The sequence below is a fragment of the Notolepis coatsorum genome (assembly GCF_963971535.1).
Source record: "Notolepis coatsorum genome assembly, chromosome: 1".
In the NCBI taxonomy this organism is placed as follows: domain Eukaryota; kingdom Metazoa; phylum Chordata; class Actinopteri; order Aulopiformes; family Paralepididae; genus Notolepis; species Notolepis coatsorum.
Window position 1 is genome coordinate 12,506,038 of NC_140165.1, and position 20,693 is coordinate 12,526,730.

General features: G+C 47.5%; 1 protein-coding gene across 1 annotated transcript in view; it reads left to right on the forward strand.

Moving 5' to 3' along the window:
• Positions 1 to 2,217: 2,217 nt before the first annotated feature.
• LOC311237471 (bone morphogenetic protein receptor type-2-like) overlaps positions 2,218 to 20,693 on the forward strand; it is a 148,419-nt gene continuing 129,943 nt past the window's right edge. Inside the window, exons 1-2 of the mRNA XM_084325379.1 lie at positions 2,218 to 2,396; positions 19,857 to 19,973. Of these exons, the coding sequence (XP_084181505.1) occupies positions 2,274 to 2,396; positions 19,857 to 19,973 (240 nt within the window). The 5' untranslated portion in view covers positions 2,218 to 2,273. The remainder of the gene's footprint in view (positions 2,397 to 19,856; positions 19,974 to 20,693) is intronic.

Sequence of the window (20,693 nt, forward strand, 5' to 3'; positions counted from 1 at the left end):
TCCCTTGGAGGAGATAAGGGCACAGTTTCATGCTCTATATACCCTATACAACGAACAGGGATGGACACGCTGGCTATTCGAGGCATCAAACCTGTGACCTTCTGGTTGTGCGACGGTCTCTCCTACCGCCAGGCCAAGAAACTGTTCATTTCGATGCGGCTGGGTAGCACAGTGGACTAAGCACTCGCCTACCACCGCAGAGACTCTGGGATAGAATCCAGCCGTCAGCGGTACCTCCGGCTTGGTCAGTCGTCCCTACTAACACAATTGGCAGTGTTAGCGGGTGGGAAGCCGGTGGGGTGTGTGTGTCCTGGTCGTTGTAAACTGCGACTCCTACTGGTCGGTCGGGGCGCCTGTTCAGCAGGGAGGGGATCTGGGGGAAATACGTTCCCCCAGTGAAACTCCTCGCTGTCGGGTGAAAAGAAGCGGCTGGCTGACTCCACATGTATCGGAGGAGGCGTGTGGTAGTTCTACACCCTCCCCAGGCCGACAGTGGGGCAATGCGCGCAACGACCAGGAAGGGAATTGGCATGACGACTAAATTGCGATGGGTGAAAAATTCAGAAAGCCCAAAAACTGTTAATTCCACACAATTAGTTATTTTAGTTTGTTAGTTGTTGTTGTAGCTTCCGTGGCTCCTCAAATCAGCCGTTGTAGAAGTCTGCGTTTGCATGACTTTTGTTTCCCTTCTGTACGACATGCGCCGCTGGCAGCAGTGAATAGCTGTGGCTCCACTGCTTCTTTTGGGGACGTCGTCGTCTCTTTTTTTGCCACCAGAAAGTGCGAGGAATTGATCTGGCAGCCGGTTGACTGAAGAGATGTGTTTTCAGTTACAATGTGCCTGTTTTCCGGTCCACTCCACAGTTGAAAGAAGGACAGGCGGTGGGAGACAGAGACTCTTCTCTTCTCACCTCCTCACTTTTCTCCTTTCCTTTCCTTTTTCCTCTCCTCTCCTCTCTCTGTCTCCTTCGCTCCTCTCCTCTCCTCTCTCCGTCTCCTTCGCTCCTCTCCTCTCCTCTCCTCTCCTCTCCTCTCCTCTCCTCTCCTCTCCTCTCCTCTCCTCTCCTCTCCTCTCCTCTCCTCCCCTCCCCTCCCCTCTCCTCTCCTCTCCTCTCCTCCCCCTCCTCTCCTCTCCTCTCTCCCCTCTCCTCTCCTCTCCCCTCTCCTCTCCTCTCCTCTCCTCTCCTCTCCTCCCCTCTCCTCTCCTCTCCTCTCCTCCCCTCTCCTCTCCTCTCCTCTCTCCTCTCCTCTCCTCTCCTCTCCTCTCCTCTCCTCTCCTCTCCTCTCCTCTCCTTTCCTCTCCTCTCCTCTCCTCTCCTCTCCTCTTCTCTCCTCTCTCCTTTTCTCTTCTCCTCTCTCCTTCTCTCCTCTCCTCTCCTCTCCTCTCCTCTCCTCTCCTCTCCTCTCCTCTCCTCTCCTCTCCTCTCCTCTCCTCTCCTCTCCTCTCTCCTTCTCTCCTTTGCCTCTCCTCCCCTCTCCTCTCCTCTCTCCCCTCTCCTCTCCTCTCCTCTCCTCTCCTCTCCTCTCCTCCTCTCCTCTCCTCTCCTCTCCTCTCCTCTCCTCTCCTCTCCTCTCCTCTCCTCTCCTCTCCTCTCCTCCCCCCTCCCCTACACACACAAACACACATGTGCACACTGCACACACAGCAGGCAGGTGGAGCTGGCAGATGACAACATGATGACAGTGGGGCCTCCAGTGAGGTTTTGTGAGGGAGTGGTCCATAGAATGTAATCCAGCACAGTACGCCTCCATCGCTTCATTCTCCTCCCACACACACACACACACACACACACACACACACACACACACACACACACACACACACACACACACACACACACACACACACACACACACACACACACACACACACACACACACACACACACACACACACACACACCCACCCACACACACACATGCTTCCACAGCTGCACAGCTGTGAGTGTGGGAGGGGCCCCTCTCTCCCTCTGTTATGCGTGCGAGAGAGAGAGAGGGAGAGGGAGAGAGAGAGAGGGTGAGAGAGCGAGAGAGGGAGAGGGAGAGAGAGAGAGAGGGTTGGGCTATTGTGATTAAGCAGGGGAGGGTAGGGAGGGAGGGGGGGGAGGGGGGGGGGTCTTTCTGGACGACACAACGGACAACTTCCAGCCATGTTCAGTTCACGCTGACGAGCCTCCAGCCTCTCTCTCTCCGCTCCACACCACACCATCTCTGGACTATATACTGCGCGCCGCACCGCACACACACGGGTCAGGCTGGGTGTTATCGACACGATGCAGGGCCGGCCAGGCAAAGCCCTGAAGAGAGAGATGGTGATCGAGTCTCCGCAGCAGTACAAGAGCCTGGCGGAGGTCGAGCCAGAGGTGGAGGCCGCTGGGCCACAGGTGTCAGGAGGGGTGAGTCTTTTCTATCAGCGGGAACCAGCCCTCTCCGTCTGCGCCGAGATCTGGGAGCGCGGCTCGCCCCCCAGCCCGCGCACTGTGCTGTAGTGTGAGGCGGGGGGGGACTGTATACTTTGTTTATTTATTCAGCACCAGAATGAGGAATATACTCTTTTGGTCAGATCAAGTCAAGAGTCAAGAGTTTTATTTGTCATGGCATACAAGCATACAGTGAAGTGCGGGAGGGAGGTCATGCCTGCAGCGATTGTGTGACAGATACAGGGTATTTAGTTGTCTCGGTAAGATGAGATAAGATAAGATGAGATAAGATTAGATACGATATTCCTTTATTGATCCCCTTGGGGGAAATTCGGGCATCATAGCAGCATGGGGGAGGGGAGGTACAGGTATGGGCAGGGTAATAGTAGAAAGACATACATTATAGGCAATTCGATCTGAATATAAGAATATGAGAAAGATAAACAGTGCGTAAAGGTGCAGCTGAGGGTCTGTTATATTAAAAGTTACGATAAATATATCGCAACAAAGAATTTGTATCTGAATGTACAGTATACTACAGTAAGAGTAAAAGAGCAACAGCGATGCGGAGGTATTTAACTCCTTACAGGCGTCACATACGCACTCAGGTATATAACAGACACAGCATGGTTTATAAAAACAGACATTTGCAGACATTCCAGAGAGAAACACACTCTGGGTGTTAGAGAAGCACCTGGGCAAACGTGTTCGTCTTTTGAATCTTTCGTGTGGTTTCGTGTCGGAAGAAGAACACAGAGTTAGCCGCGACGGTTTCCAACCGGTCCCTGTGCGGGTAGAGAGAGAACGTCGAATACTCGACAACACCCAGCACTGAAAGAAACCCCACGAGGGGTGCGATTATTGCGATTTTAGGGTTGATTTAGTCAATACTGTATTATCACTTTGGATTGACTCTGATGAAGAGCTTTGAAGAAACACGTGCCTCCTCTAAAGGGGGCTGGAGGAAGTGTGTGTGGGGGGGGGGGGGGCCGCTTCAGGGCATCACGAACATCTCAAAGGAGTCGAGTGTTGATCTTTTTTTAGGAACTGGAACACTTGCAGCCTTCTGTGCCTTTAACCGTTCCCGTGCCGGAGTCTGGAAAGTGGGCTACAGCAGCAGAGGGTTCCCGTGGTCTGGAGGTGGACAGGAAGTTGTCACAGACAGAGACGCTCAGGGGGGGGGGGGACAGGAGTTCACTTCACCTGTCAGTGTTGTCGTTTCAAGGATGCACTACATCTTAGTCCAGGCTGAGACAAGGGCGCCCTTGTCTGAGAGTTTCCCCAGTGAGTGCGGGAACCAGACACCGTGAACAGAGTGTGACATTTCAGAAATTAAAGCAAAAATAACTTCCATTTTCTGTGTTTCTGTGACACACGGTAGTATGTTGTTATTACTATGTCAACCATTTTTGTCCCAAGCTGAAATTGATCTGTCAGCTAAAGTAAACAGAGAGAAGTTATAACCAGCCAATGTGGTTTTAATTAGAGCTCAATGGTAACGCTTGGTAACGTGATAATACCCGGACATTTGACCACGAAGCGGCTGTTTCCACACCATCGACTGTGTAAAGTAGACGTAGTTGATGTTAACAACAAGGAGAAGTGCTCGTCGTCTTCAATATCTCAAGACAAATCCGGCAAGTTGGCTTATGTTACGGTCCCCACGCAAAAAGTGAAACCCGGGAAAATCAACAGTAACGTCGTTAGCCACGTCCAACACAGAACACACGTGCATGCTATGCGTCCCCCACCCTGTATCCCTGCACCCATGCTGCTTTGACACCCGAATTTCCCCCAAAGGATCATCTTATCTTATCTTACATCGGCAAACCTAGGCATAAAAGAAAATATTGTTTGGTTCCTGTTGGTTGTCAGTTAAGGCCATGGGTAGGTAGGGAATTTATTAAATTTTATTTTTTATTTTTTATTCTTTCCCACTGCAACTATGGATAGGGAATTTCTTTATTTAATTAAAATGTTCACAACAACATGGATGCATTTACTCTGCCAGCATGTTTAATATCCATAATACTAAAGGTTTGACTAAGATTTTTATGAAAATGTATTGTAAAAAAAAAAGAAAAATGTAAATATATTATATATATATTTTTTTAACTCATAAAATAAACCACAAGCTATAATGTTATGTAATAACATCAGTGTTACGTGTTCACCACATCTAGCTAACCCAATATTAGCCGCCTTGAATCCTGTAAACTTCCTACTGGGAAGAATCTTAATAAAACTCAGTCAACTCGGAGTTCCTATAGTCGCAAACTCCTATTCCCCGTACCTGGTTCAACTAAGTCGATCAAGATGTCATTATCCAGCTTCAGTTAACCCGATGTTTGAAGCCGGGATTTTCCTGTTCCTCGAAGGTGGATTCAGTCTCGTTAACTCAAACCAGACTTGAGACCCAGGATAAGTGCGCGCGGCCGCTCCAGTTGAAAAGCCAGCACGTATCGATAGCAGAGATCCTGATTCTCTAGCGGCATTGATTGATTAATTGATTTAAAACTTTATTAACATATTGCAGTACGGCTCAATCGCCTCGCCGACAAGTTAAATGCGTTATCTATAGGCTAATTTTAAGTCCCTCATTACCTCAATCAATCAGATTATATTTCTTTAAACTTGCCTGCTGGATTGAATAATCAAATGAGATCTTGCTAGCGAAAATAATTAGTTAAACTGTTATACAGAATAACGATACGGCTCTCTTACCCATTGATTGATGTATGGTCGATCTTTTACTTATCTCCACTGTGGTGTAACGGGTTCTTCTTTTGACTTTCACGCAGACGACCGGGGTTCGAAACCTAGTCTTTTCCTTCTTTTTGCGATGTAGGAATAATTCAATTTGGTGCACGTTGAGAGCTATATAAAGAATGACATCCTCAATGCATGTAGATTTATAATATTTTAACTTAAAACTAGGCTACTTCTGCGTATAATCATTAATATTATATTCCAAAAAATTATATTGGAAACACGGGGTTTCGAACACCGGTCGCCGGGTTGCCAGGATTGAGCACTACCGCTGCGCCACTGTCCCAGATGGGATAAATTCATTGTTTATACATTAATGAACGAGAGACCCGTGTTTAGAATATTCTTTATTTTGAATGAAGTTTCATCTCTTTATTGTCATTCATTAATGTGACGTCAACGGCTCATTCAATTTCTCAAATCCGTCAAACAGCGCATCTCATCAGACATCTTAAATAACCACATAATGTGTACATCGCACCGAGCGAGCGCCACGGTATATAACGTGCATTATTTAGGACAAAGTGAATTTAGTATCAGCATTTTGGGTCTATTTTACATTTCAAAAGCCCCCTCTGGAAGAATGGAGCACAAAAACGTAATTCAGAATGGTATAATGCAGATCGTAGACTGTGGGAATAATTTCAGGAAACGGGCTGTAATTTCTTTGCGGGGGCGTGGCGATGGTTCATCCGGCTAACTTGAACTTAAACCCTGCTCTCGACCAGGCTCAAACTTTTTGATCTGTTGTCATGGTGATTTAGACAATCCAGCTTCGGGGAACAGGAAGGTCCGGCTTAAGTCAGACTTGACCGAAAGTTATCCGGCTAACTCAGTTCTGTATCGTATCGCTCTCGCTCGGCATCGCTCTCTGCACTATCTCGCATACGTGCACGCGCACTGAATAAAGACCACAATGTACCTTTAATCCCAATATTCGTCTGACCACACCCCTATCAGCTTACCCATATAAGCAGGGGTGGGGTCACCCACTCTCCTCCTTCTCGCTTTCACCACAAGGAAGAAGTGCCTCGGTAGATCCCCACACTTGACACCATGATGGAAGAAAGGTTTAGGAGCAGCTTTGGGAAACAAGGATACGTTGACATCATATCTTTATTTTCTCTCTCACTATTTTCGAGAAAATACGGCGATATTGTCTTCGTACTGGAGTGTCTGGAAGATGATGATCATTCTAAAAACCCTCCACCGGTTTTCGTATTGGGAGCACGCCGCTGCATGCTTCTCAACTGCAGTTCCTTGCTGTGTTTGTTGGGGTGAAACCTGTCAGGCCACAGCTGAACTGTCGGACATGCCGCTGTTGTGAGAAGCGGTGCGTTCCAGGTTGGGTGAGTAGTGTTTGCTGGCGGGCTCCACTTGTCTGTTAGTGCTATGGGGGCTACTTGACAACGTTTATGGAAACCGGCCCCAGGCTAGGGTCCTTTGTTCAGCCACCTAGGCGACGGAAGACCTTGGTCTGAAGACCATTATAGTTTTAACTAGTGGGCCGCGACCATTGACACTGGTGATCCCTGTGTGTTCTGGACGAGTGGATTCTCTCTGTCACCGTGTTAAGGCCCCATCTTTCATATCCAAATGAGAGTATTCCTTCACGAGGGGATATGTGCATGTAATGTGCGATAGCGGCAGATTCATGTTCAAAGTCAGCTACACAGGCCAGTTGGTACTGTGCTGATTCCGTCGGATGTGGTAAAGTCACCGTTGTGAAGCGGTGTTGACATCTTGTTTTCTCTTTTCTCTTAAAAAGTGAGGAGAGGTTCAGAACGGCGGCCTGTCTGGGTGAGTGTTATGTCATTGTTTACATGTTCATAGCTTACGGTTAGCCAGTCAGCTGTTAACTGCTGCGTTAGCCTGCTGGATCGCTGCATGGCCTGCTTAGGGCCTACTATTAGCCAGTCAGCTGTTAGCTGCGGGGCTAGCATGTCGTGGTCGCTAGGTAACGTTAGCTTGCTGCTATGGCCATGGCCTGGCGCGGGGTAGCTTAGCTTCTCGCGCGCCGCCGTGAGCTCGCTTCTGATCGCGTGCGTCGTTAAATCGGCGTCTCGCGAGCAGAAGCAGTAGCACCCGAACGGTTGGAGCGGCCGTTAGCTTGATGCTTGTCTGTTGAACGTGCTTTGATTTTAACATGTTTTACACTCTTGACCACGACGTCATCCTTGACAGGGGATGTTTTCGTCGACCCTGCCCTGAGCCAGGACGGCAAGGTTGCATCAACAGGGGACTGTAGTGCGGGTTGGGGCGGTGACGCTGCCCAGTTCGGACAACACAGGAGCGGCTGTGTTTCCTACGGTGTCTGTGACTGCACTTCGCTGATCTGCGTTCCGGGTAGGAACGGGGTTGACCAGACCTCATAACACGTCTTCTGGTTTTACTTTGCTAAATGTATTGTGAATAACGGTGTTTTTCCCAAAACGTGTGTTGCTACAATGCATTTAGGATACGTTGCGGGTTATGTGTGAGCTGTTTTTGTCACTGGCAGTTAGCTTCTCCGTGCAAACGGGATGTAATGATCTGGTTGTTGTGTGAGAAACACGGCCGTGTACTCACAACTAAGGTAACTAACCTATGAAGCTATGCTTGGTGACAAGTGAGTAAAAGAATGTTCTTTCTCAGACTGTAATGACAATGAACAGTGTGTTCACACATTAACAGGTTTTCCTGTTTTAACTGGCCGTATTGAGGGTAAAATAGGAGGATTGTGTTTCCCCCCCGGTTCCCTGGGGACTTTTTCATCCTCCTATCTAGGGATGGGAATTGATAGGATTTTATCGATACGATTCCATTATCGATTCTGCTTATCGATTCGATTCTTTATCGATTCCCTTATTGATACCTGATCAATTTATAATTTAAATAAATAAATTGAAAATGCAACAGAACTACATTTAGTCATTTAGCTGACGCTTTTATCCAAAGCGACTTACAAGTTCTGTACGACAAGCCATCAGGAAGGGCACAACTCTATCAGCTGAGCAACAATGTTCATCAAAGTGTTGAGTGCTAAAGTGTAGGTTAGTTTATTAGGACAAGTGCATGACAGTACGGTTAGTTAGGGTTAGATATATTTTTTTTTATTCAGATAATGGTTGAAGAAGTGCGTCTTTAGTCGACGGCGAAAGATTGGATGGGTTTCGGCTGTCCTAACTGGGGTGGGTAGTTCATTCCACCATTGTGGGGCAAGGACTGAGAATAGGCGACTTCTCTTTGATGACCCTCCCGGAGCTCGGATAGGAGTAGGTCTGAGGCGGCCAGAAGATGCAGAGCGTAGGGGTCTAAGCTGGTTAGAATAACATGCAACTTGACATTTCTGATTGTCATTTATTGTTGAGCCCCCATGTCAGAAAAATACAAAAACTGTAAAAAATAAAACATTAACTATAGCCTACACTTAAATAAAATAATGTATTTGAGATTCTCTTAAAATGTATTTATTTTTTTATTCTTAAACTAATTTAATCTATTGAATAACAGGTTGTTATTCCTCTGACTTCTGTCTCTCACTCACACTCTCTCTCTCTCACACACACACACACACACACACACGCACACACACACACACACAGAGAGAGAGAGCTCCCCGGGCCCCTGTCCTATAAGCTATTGGCTTGTGTTGCTACACGGACACATTTGTATGTTGCACCACTGTACTTCCTGGCTTACAGTCTTGTAAACAAACATTCCGTCTCTCATTATATGTGAACTAAAGAGTACAAGGTTTACACAACAGCCCCCACCTGCTGTTTTATTGTATTTGTACCTGTACTATCCGCTGTCAGCTGTTTATCTCTCTTTGTGAGCTTGATTAAATAGCGTTAGCTCACGTTAGCTCCGCGGCTAATTTTAGCTCAGCCTGATCTAAATCAATGACTAGGTTCTAAAGCATTCAAGTAGTTTTCACTGCACATAGAAGTAGCCAAACAGCAGGAGCATTTCGGGAGCATATTACCAAAACCCAGGCAATTTCGAGCCATTAAGGAATCAAATAGAGTCTGCCATGGCTACATGCTAACGGCTAACATTATTGCGCAACTGTAGGCAGCGATAAGGGAATCGAAAGTCACGGGAGCCACACGGTTCCAGGCATCGGCCAATTAGGAACCGGTTCCCAACGGGAACCGGTTTTCGATTCCCATCCCTACTCCTATCAGACATGTTGTGCATTAATTGTGTCTTTTGTGTGGTAGGGATACGATGTAACTCTTAGCTTGATTGCTGAGGTTGTGCTAAATCTGCTGGAGAAACTTATTTCCTAAAGGGAAATTGGTTTGGTTGCTGTCATGTGTGCTTAGCAAGGCCTGTGGTCGATACTAATCAAGAATGATGTATTCTCTCATTGTGAAAAAAACGGCGTTCCTCTGTTGAGTGTTTTTGCCATTTTTTGTAGGTGATGATGGGTTTTGTGTGTCATGTGACCTACAACTGGGTTGTACTGGCCACAGAAGCACATGTGTATGTTGGACCGGGGTTCTTAGAGCCCTCTCTATTCTGTGTTTTTCCTTAGTAAAAATCAGATAGCAGGTTAGCTCATGCGCTGTGTGGAGCTGTGAAACGCTTCATAGAGCTGACTATGACTGTGTCATATTCTCTTTTTGTCGTTACATCGTATCATGGGTGTGGGGTCGTAAAGGGGTGAACTGGTAACCTTTCCTCTCCCCATTGTTCTGTCGGTCAGGGGTACACCCCCTGTCCTTCAAGGTTCCCGTCACGTGGCGGTTCGGCACGTTACGGGGGGGGGGGGGGAGGGAGTTCCTGGTCCCACGGCCTGGTATATTGGGCGTGTGCACCGCAGGAATTCCCCCGCCATAGAGTACGTCACCGTGCGCGTCTCTGTTGGTAGGACTTCCGTGTGCTGTTCAGGTCTATGTGATGGATCTGTTTTCAGGGGGGGTGGTCAGGGCTCCTCCTCACCAAGCGCCTATTCAGGCCTTCTGTGAGTTCGGACTCCTTCTTCCATGTGAGGAAGCCTCCATCAGAGTACAGAGCCTTCCTCCTCAGATTGTCAAAGTGAGTGGACCCTCTAGAAGGGTCCTTTTCTATTGTATGTATATTCGATTCAATTCGTTTATTGAGTGTGTATGGGTTCAGTGCCTCTTCCCCGGAGGCCCTAAAACCAGTTTTTTACATGGCTCAAGGTGCAATATATTCTTTTCAATCTGTACAGCTCGCGTGGGAAGTCTCTCTGGGGATCCCCGTCTCTTTCCTATGGGAGGGTGGTGGGATGTAAAAATGTGAACATTTTTTACCCCGGCTGTGTAGACTGGGATACATACTGTTGATGCTTCCTTCTTTCTATTCCAGAAGTGTTGGAGTTAGGGAGTGTCACACCCCTCTTGTCGTTCCCCTGGGCGCCTTGGGGATTCAATGACAGGTCTAAATAGCCTGTTCATTGATGGGGGTGTGTCCCGACGCACGTATAGTGCTAGCTCGCTGTAAACAGGCGATTGACTGGCACGCCTTGGTTGCTTGTGGTTGAAACAGCGTTTTTATAAAGCAACTGAGATGGGGGTTTTTCCTCTTCCGACGACCACATCCCATGACCTGGGTGGGTTGTCGACGGATTCTCGTTCATGTCTGGGGGATGATGACGGGATGGATCTGAACATATGTGGTGGGGTCTCACGCCCTTGGGGTGGGCCACCAGGCGCGGTTCGTCCGAACGTCTGGGTGGCGCCTTCTTTTCATGTTAAGATCAACACGCATATCTGCCCTTCTCCTGGAGTAGGCATGTCGGCGTGGTTAGGGCACGGGACTGGTTCTGGTCACGCTGGTCCAGATCAGTTGAACCCGTTGTCCGCCGGGGATGCAGATCTGCTGTTCTGGTACCCTGAGGGACTTGGGCTTTTTTCAGGGGGAAAAATGCCAGGTCGGTCTGGGTGTCACAGGGTTAAGCGCTATGGAGACCCTGGTTGGGTATGTTTTTACTCAGCACTGTCGTCATGGCTTACAGCCATGCCATTCTGTACGCGCTCGATCTCGTCGGATCTCGGCCGCTACACAGGTTGGTCCTGGTTAGTACTTGGTTGGGAGACCGCCGGGGAATACCAGGTACGGTGTGCTTAGGGGCTGGTTCTCCATAATTTTTCGCTCCTCTCTCACGCATGGCGAAGAGGGGCCTGTGGGGGTGGTTTTTTGACCTCCTCTGGTGACCCTGTGCTTCCCGTACCGCCAGGCCCGGTCCGAAGTGATGTTTGCGACCCGTAGGCCTGGGTTAACCCTTTTTGGAAACTGAAACACTTGTACTGCGGTATAGCCGGTGTATACCCGCAGGTGTGTTTTGGAGTTTTTTCTTGAGGGGTTATAGGAACAACCACCGCATTGGGTAACACCGAGGTGGTTGATTCCCTGGTGTGTTGGAGCAGTGTCAACTCCCGGGTTCACCGTTTGAGGGTGCCCCTGAACGTTCATGACGTCTGCCAATCGTGTCAGCCTTCTCTGCCTCGACCCCTCTGGGTGGGGGTTTTTAAATGGAGGCTTGGTCATGCAACACCGCCAGCTTACGCTCCTTCCGCCGGGGCGGCTGTGTTCAGCTGTCCCCTCTGGCGCCTGTCTCGTCCGCAGTCTCCAGGCTAGGGTTAACAGCCTGTTGCCTGGTTTTTCCCCGGTGCGCTGCCTGCTTCCGTTGGTTAACCTTTTTTGTGTGCTTACGGCCATGCTGACTGCCTGTTCTGCAGGGTCAGTGTGCCAGGCGGTGTACTATTGGGGGGACAGGGCCCGCTCGGCTTACGGCCATACCAACCTGAACACGCCCGATCTCGTCCGATCTCGGAAGCTAAGCAGGTTCTGGCCTGGTTAGTACTTGGATGGGATTCCGCCTGGGAATACCAGGTGCAGTAACTGAGGGGCCTTTGTCCGAATACGCTGGCGATGTGGGGGGCGGGGCACTACGTGCCCACCTGGTGGGGTCTTGATGCTGGCATCATGGACTTCTCCGGGCCCCCATTCTAGGGAGTCCAGTCCTTTTGGTGGGTCTGGGTCTTCCTTCGTGCTCCGCTGCTACGGCCTTGCCACGGGGTTGGGTTTGCCCTTGACCCCGTGATTCTGGGGGCAGTAACGAGGTTGTTCCTCCGTTCGTTCCCGGGTGGCATGCGGGTTGTGCGTGTGTGTAGTCGTGGGGTCAAGCCACGGTCTGCTCACCCTGTGCGTTGAGTTGCTTGAGTGCCTCTTCGCACGGTCGGGTCCGTCGCCCTCCCGTGAAGCCCCTAATAGGGGGGGTGCCCGCCATTAGGGTGGGTCGGGGGGGCTCGGCCCTCCCTGTTCTGATGGTTTGTGGGGGGCTGTCAGCGGGGTGTATTTGTCGGCCGTTGGCTCTCGCTCGGCCTCCCTTGTGCAGAGAGCGATGCCGAGCGAGAGCGATACGATACAGAACGTTAGGTTATGACTATAACCAAGTTCTGTTAGTATAGCGACGCTCGGCATCCGACGCCGCTGCAGCCTTTGACCTCGCCTTGTGGCGAAAGCTTGGGAAGGAGGAGAGTGGGTGACCCCACCCCTGCTTATATGGGTAAGCTGATAGGGGTGTGGTCAGACGAATATTGGGATTAAAGGTACATTGTGGTCTTTATTCAGTGCGCGTGCACGTATGCGAGATAGTGCAGAGAGCGATGCCGAGCGTCGCTATACTAACAGAACTTGGTTATAGTCATAACCTAACGTTATCCAGGTACGGGGAACGGGGCCCAGTGTGACTTCTCAAACCCCAGTTCAAGCCTATAGCTCTATGTCATTTCAACATGGCAGCTCACATCGTATATAAACGTTAATGTTGTTATTAGTCTTTGTGAGTTGTAGTTCATGCAAGACAAATTGTACGAAAAAGATTACAAAAAAGTTTAGCGCGATCCTCCATGTTTTTCTGGATTTGTAGCTTTTGTAGTCGGTCGCTTCCCACCACCGGCCGTAAATGAACGCAGCGTTAGCCTCCCCTAGCCTACATCACCCGCCGCCCCTGAGTGTCCCCAAGCGAATACAGTCCAGTAAAAGTTACGTGTGAGATCCATACTCTATATCGTCCAATACTTTAGTTTAATACTCAGAATCTGTATTGTAAATGCATGTGTTTTGCAATAGAAGTAGAAGTAGAAAGCTTTATTGTCATCGCACAATACAGTACAATGAAATTAGTTTGTGCAGCACCTACAAGAACGATACCTACATGATACACACACTACCACACGCCACATGCACGATGTACCCATAGATACTATCACACCACACATACTGTATCACACCACACATTCATGTAACTATAACGGAGGTCTGAGTATATCCACAGAGTCACGATGGACTTCAAGTGTTGTGAAGTGACTGTGGCACTTAGCGGTACTGCAAGTATTACTCATCCATCCATAAAAGGCATGCAGACACGTTACCAAAAGGTGATTTCACCTCTTGGTATAGTGGTCTGTGATGTCGCCCGCGGCGCGGGAGACCGGGGTTCGAGACTCACTCGGGGCAATCCCTTGACAGGGGTCGAACTTTAACACAACGCAGAGATGGCAATAATGAGACCGGTTAAATAACCACACAAGTCGTGGGTGGTAGTCTGGCGTTGTGGACAGCGACGCCTACAGGTCAGGCCTGGGCGCCTGCTCAGCGAAAGGCAGGAAGTGGTGAAGGCAGCGTGACCTCCCCACGCACGCGTTACACTTCACCAATGAGAGTCCTTGCTGCCAGGTGAAAAGAGAGCCGCTGGCTGTCTCCGCATGTGTCGGAGGAAGCATGTGGTAGACTTCAGGGTTCCCTTGTACCGACCAGTAGGGGGAACATGCGCACAACGACCAGGTAGGGGAGGGGGGAATTGGCATAACGACTAAATTGGGATGGGGAGAAAAGCATAGAAAATCAGGCGGAGAAAAAGAGGATACAAAAATAAAATAAAAACATCACAGTATAAAATAATTGGCGGAAATATTGCACAATACCATTATTGCATTATTGCACATCCCAACATCTGTCATATTGCACATACAAATATATATTATAGTGAGGTAGATGTAGATATGGTGGCAATAGGGGGGGGGGGGTATTAAATAGCTCTATACCCACATTTACCCCCAACAGGACTATGTGTATTTTAGTTAATTGGGTGTTAAACCGGGCTTCCACACATAATTGGCTGTGTGTTGTCTTCATATGGGTTTGTTTTCACTGGTGTGTTGTGTTCATATGGGTTTGTTTTCACTGGTGACGGCAGCTCAGTTTGGATGCTGTTATCTTTCTAATCCGTGACTCATGTCCATCTGGACGTCAAGGCGATTCTTCTAACGCTTATCAGATGATCTTTCTACGCAACAGGGGCCGTGGCGAAATATCTGGGCCCCTGTCCATCTATCCGCTGTCAGCTGAGAGGGACGTTATCTTTACATCGTCTACAACTCTGGGGAGGATTGGGACAAATTGTAATGTAAAGGTTGTCTGTTTAATTGGCCTTGTAGTACTGTGTGTGTTCGTTGGAGGGATGCCATAGAAATCTTAATAATCTAATTAATTCTAAGTAATCTGGATCATAATCACGCTTTACAGCAGGCGCGGCGGAGCCGACAGGCTGCCAGCAGTGCGCGGGTGGAAGCGGAACATATTGAGGGATTGTGTGATTGGTGTGGTTGATGTTTTGCCTTGTGGGGGTGATTTTCTTTTTTTGCACACAGGGACTGACGCCGGGGGCTATGGTGGTGGAAAGTAGCCGAAGCTGAATAACATACTCAGTCAGAAGAGACCATGGTTAATACAGTTTATTAACTCAAAGTCAAAGTATCAATACAAAGATTGGCAATTGGCAAAATACAAGTATGGCTGGATGACTCTCCACGAGGTGACTAGCTGGGACACCTGGAGTGAGAGGACCCCCACTGAATGAGGAACATATTTATACCTACAAAACTGAGAGGGGTGGAGGCCATAGGTATAGGGGTGTCATGACGTTTTGGGGAAAAGTGGGGGAGGGGTTGTTGGGGTTAAGAATGAGGGATGAGGGTAGGAGGGGAAGATGGGTGAGGGAGATCAAAGAGAGGTGGGGGAAGGGAGTTTTATCTCCCACACTATGCACGGCAAACTGTGGTCCATCAGTCACTCAGACGATCCGGCAGGGACGTTTTGTCAGACGCATGCGCAGGTTTTGCGTTTGTTTATTCATTATTCATTCATCCATCCATGCCATCAGGGACAACCCCTCCCACCTGCTACACACAGACTTGGCTGACAGGAGGAGCACGTTCAGTGCTAGACTAACACTACCAAGATGTAGCACTGAACGGCACAGGAAGTCCTTCATTCCGACAGCCATCAGACTTTACAATGCATCACTGTGCCTCACTGCATCACTGAGCACAGGGTGACAGTACCATCTTCCTGGACTTTTACTTTTAACATTGTCAATATTACACTTACTGTACACTTACTGTATATTTCTGTATATATTTACTGTATATTTTATATTAGAATGTATATACATAACATAGGAAATGTAAATCCCGGACCGTATTTTATTATTATTATTTTATTCTTTATTCTTAGGCAATTTATTTGTTATTCTTATTCGTGACTTTGTTTTGTCTACCTAAATGTTTACTGTGAGCGATTTGTAGTGCCAAATTTCCCTCGGGATGATTAAAGTATTTCTATTCTATTCTATTCCTATTCTATTTGTTTAAAACAGGCCGACACCACATCTGCTCCGGATCTATTCGCAATTTTGATAACGCTGCGTATGTAAACATGGCCACATGCTCAAAGGAAAAACTGCTTTTTCCTTTGACGCTTCCAACACCTGGAACGCCCTCCGACTGACTCTGAAGCTGAAGGCTCTTCCTTCTCTCGCTGCGTTTTACAAGTAATGATCTCCGACCACCGTGTGTCGACTTGTAACTGTCTTAGCTGATTTGTATTGTGTATTCTTATTTGTCGTGTCTTGTTTTGTACGCTTGTCGTCACTGTAACTGAGGGTAACATCGGTGTCTAACGAGTTGAAATAAAGGTTTGTTTATTTCAAACATGAAATGAAACATTCATGCACGTACACACGCACACACACACACACACGCACACACACACACACACACACACACACACACACACACACACACACACACACACGCAGACAGATGCAGACAGATACATTCATAAATTCATATTCATAAATTCAACAGATAAATTCATTAAAAACACACACAGACATGCGCACACACACGCTGATTACAGACAAACATTAATATAAAAATACACACATTCATGCATGCACACATGCAAGTGCATTTCACACACACGCACACGCACACACACATACGGCTTACAAACAAACAAGACATTGATATCCGTCCCAGTACCTCCGTATGGGTCCTGGAGGCAGGACGTTGCTTGCGGAACCCCCTGGGTCTGGCCTTGGAATGCCAAAGCCCCAGTCTGGAATGGCGGGGGAGGCTCCAGGCCGTGCAGGCCTTGAACGAACCCCGACTAAGAGCCTGTCCCCTGGGTCACTATCAGGACAAGATGCCTTAGAGAGAGGCCACACATTATAATTGAGCACACGTACCCATTATTAAGATATTAACAGGATATTATTCAGCGTCTTGTTTAGATAACGGACACCGACATCCTCCTGCGTTGCACGTTGCTGAGATGAGGTCACCGTGTACCGTATCTTCCTGGAGATTCTCGCAGGGACACCGGGCGCTCTCATTGGTCAACTGGGGGTTTCCGAGAGGCGGAAGGGCCCAATGAGAGCTGTCCTTTTAGCCCCTCGCATGTGAGCTCATGATACAGTGACTGGTACAAGAAATGTCACACAGAGTTTTTCTGCGCCCCATCCCTCCATCCCTCCCTCCTCTTCCTCGTCCCTCGCTCTCCTCCGTCTCTCTTAACCCACATTCATCCGTCTCTCTCTCTCGTCTCTCTGCCAGGGAGCCCGCTGCTGCCGTCGCTGGCAGCCATAGCGACCCGCTGGAAAGACAATGACGGCTTGTTCACCACAAGTCCGTCTCCAGACCGGTTAGAACGTCGCAGGCTTTCTCTCCTGTCCTCCATATCACACTGTACTGTCATGCTTTGGAACTTGTCCAACCTTTGCTCAACCACACGGGTCAGAGGCTTATTATTGGGAAAAGGGACAGTGCTTCTTGGTGGGATGGTGTCTTATGTAGTATATGGAAGGGACATTAAAGGTGCTATAGATAAAAATCGTATGTAGAGTAATCATTAAAAAAAAGTATACATGCGCATGTTTAGCCGCATACACGTATCTAGGATACACATATTCGTATGTGTACATAATAGATTTACACACACTCATATGCACAAGGCTGAGATATACATGCCAGGGGCACACATACATGCACATACTCATTTATAGGAAATAGGCATACACACACACGTACATATACACATAGTTGAAGCATAGGCTCTCACTTACACATATGGGGGATATACACATACATAGGGGACACACACATATACGTAGCGAGGCGCACATACATATACATACCTGAGATACACACTCACATAAGGGGCAGAGGCACACATGGATACGAGACACACACAAGAGGTAGGAGTACAGTCACACACCAGAAAGATGCGCACACACACACGTATGAGGCATGCACACATACTTACGTGATACACGTACCCACGTACATATATCTGAGACACACATGCATGCATGCTCTCATGCACACCTACATATATCTGAGACGCATTCTCTCACATGCAATATGGAGAAGGATGGCATCCCGATAGAAGATGCAGCACATACCTGCTTGCAGGTAGATCGGTCTACATGTAAAGTATGTGCATCAGGGATATATATGCACAATGTATAGTCTTTTTTTTCGTAAGTATTTTTTTTTATTTCCATGTCAGTTTTTAATGTATTTGTATGAGTCTTTTACATGTTTTGTATGTTCTTACAAAAAAAGAAAAAGGCAAATCTTGGACGTTGCATATTGTGATGTGGAAAGATATGTGTTGAATATTGGAGAGATTTGTGCAAAAAATATATATAAAAAAAAAAAAAAAAATATACATCCGGGCACCCGAGTGGCGACCCATGTGACGCGCTGCGTCGCGAAGCGGCCGACCCGGGTTCGATTCCCGGACCCGGCGTCCTCTGCCGAATGTCTTCCCCCCACCCTGTCTCCCGTTCTTCCTCTCTCTCTCCCTCTACCGGACTGCCCGGTAGTACAAACAAATACAAATCTACCAAAAACATAATAATAAAAAAAAAAAAAGCATACATCCGCAGAGCTTTTAGAAAGGGGTGGAATAAAAGTATTGCGTTCTTCCCCCCCCCCCCCCCCCCCCCCCCCAAAAAGACTCATTAATGCATTTATAATTTAAACGTTTTTGGCGGGTCCAAAATGGATGTTGTTTCCATGTTGCATGCATGTATCCTCTTCCTGCTTCTCATTTGTCCACGTGGGGAATGATTGGATAAATGATAAATGGTGCTCTAGTCCGACATCCAGTGGCTGAATGTTATGTATAGCACCTTTAACATTACATTGGTTCATGTGACAAAGAGTCGCAGAAATATTGAAAAAGTTGCGACAATAACGGCTCTAAATCTTTCTACGTTATGCTTTATTTATAGCAATCCAATCCAAATAGACCATTATTCTTATTGAATATTCAAGCACACTGGTATTCTTTCATATCTTCCGCAGTTGGTGACATTCCTTCGGATGAGACGCTAAACCGAGGTCCTGACTGAATCTCGGTCGTTAACACTAGCACAGCCATGGAGAAAATGCCACTGATTCCCACCGGGAACGGGTCAGATGACCCGACAGCTTATGAGAAATATGAGAAAAATAAACAGTGTAAACTATATAATTACCTCTGAATATAAAAATATGAGGTTTACCACAATGAAATGTAGGTTTGAGTGACATAAAAAAAAAAAAAAGTATAAAAATATATATATAATTTATATATATTATAATTTTTTATTTTTTTCATGGAAGAGCCACACATTGACGGGCAAAGAGCCACATGCGGCTCGCGAGCCACGGGTTGGCCACCCCTGCGCTAGATGCTCGCAAAGTGCTGTGACTTTCGTCTGTTCCAACGGCCCATTATGTGGAATAACGTTCTAATTACATTTTCCTGAAGTCATTTTGAAATTTCAAAAACCGTGCCAGATAAAACGGGTACTTTTAGGAAAAGTCATTGAGTGACAGAGCTGGAGCTCGACCGAGTGACGAGGATACATTTATTGAAAGTGCCTAGGGGTAATTTGACCCCTTGTCGGCTGTGCTAGTGTTAAAGAACCCAGGACGCCTATCGTAAAGAGTAGGGGGTTCCCCGACATTCCCGGCCAAATTCCTAATCATCCCTTCCCCTTAATTGGCTGATATCAATCCCCGTCTCCTGAGCCGTTCAGCCGTTGTGTAGTAGTGTGATGTGTGCCTGGTGCCAGTGTATGGCAGCCATTGAGCCTGCGTAGCCCAAGGTTGCGTGCTACCAGTGGTGGTGAAGGGGAGCGCTTTGAGTGTCTAGAAAAGCGCTATATAAATGTAATGAATTATTATTATTATTATTATTATTATTATTATTATTATTATTATTATTATTATTATTATTATTATTATTATTATTATTATTATTATTTATTATTATTATTATTATTATAACTTGCCCTTGTCATCTGCCCCTCAGGTGAAGCCCAAGATCATCGAGCCTCTGGACTACGAGTGCGTGCTGCTGCAGAGGAAGACCCAGATCATCAGCGACGTGCTGCGAGACATGCTGCAGTTCCCTCCTGATGACTTCCAGGTACGCAGGGACACGACGAGCCGGTCCGAGCCGGTCCGAGCCGGTCCGAGCCGGATACCGAACACCATTTAGACACAAAGAAAACCAGATGAGGATATATTATGAACCTCATTCGGGGCGTAAGAGCACACGCGAACATTTCACGGCCTTCAAAAGAATCTCAGCCTCATTTATGATCAGCCCCCCCCCTCCCCCCCCATTCTTACATCCCAGTGACATCACCTCTCTCTCTGGTGTCTAGCTTTAGGAGAGAGTTCTTAAAATGATATATTCCTCTTTAAGACGGCCCTAAACGGATAACGTTGTCGTGAAATCCTTTGACGGCGCTCTTTTAACATCATCTGACCTACTGCAGTATCGTTTCATTATTACCTTATCAGCCTCGATCGCTCGCATTTTACAGGAGCGGCTTCCAGTCAGACGACGCCGTGGCTTACCTCCCACACACCTACAGCTATAAAGAGCCTCTGTCTCCACCATCCACATGTGTTTGTAGTTCCCTATCTGTCTCCACCATCCACATGTGTTTGTAGTTCTCTATCCTCTCCGTTGCTTTCAGGTGACGTCAGAGCTCCCGGTATACTAGATATTTTACAATGGCCATCTTGCGTCCCTCTCAGAAGGCATTTCGTTTAATAGATTTGGGAGGCAAAACGGTGTTATTGAAAACGACCCATATCTTCTCCATCCCCTGTTAAAAATCTCCAGCACAACAGGTTT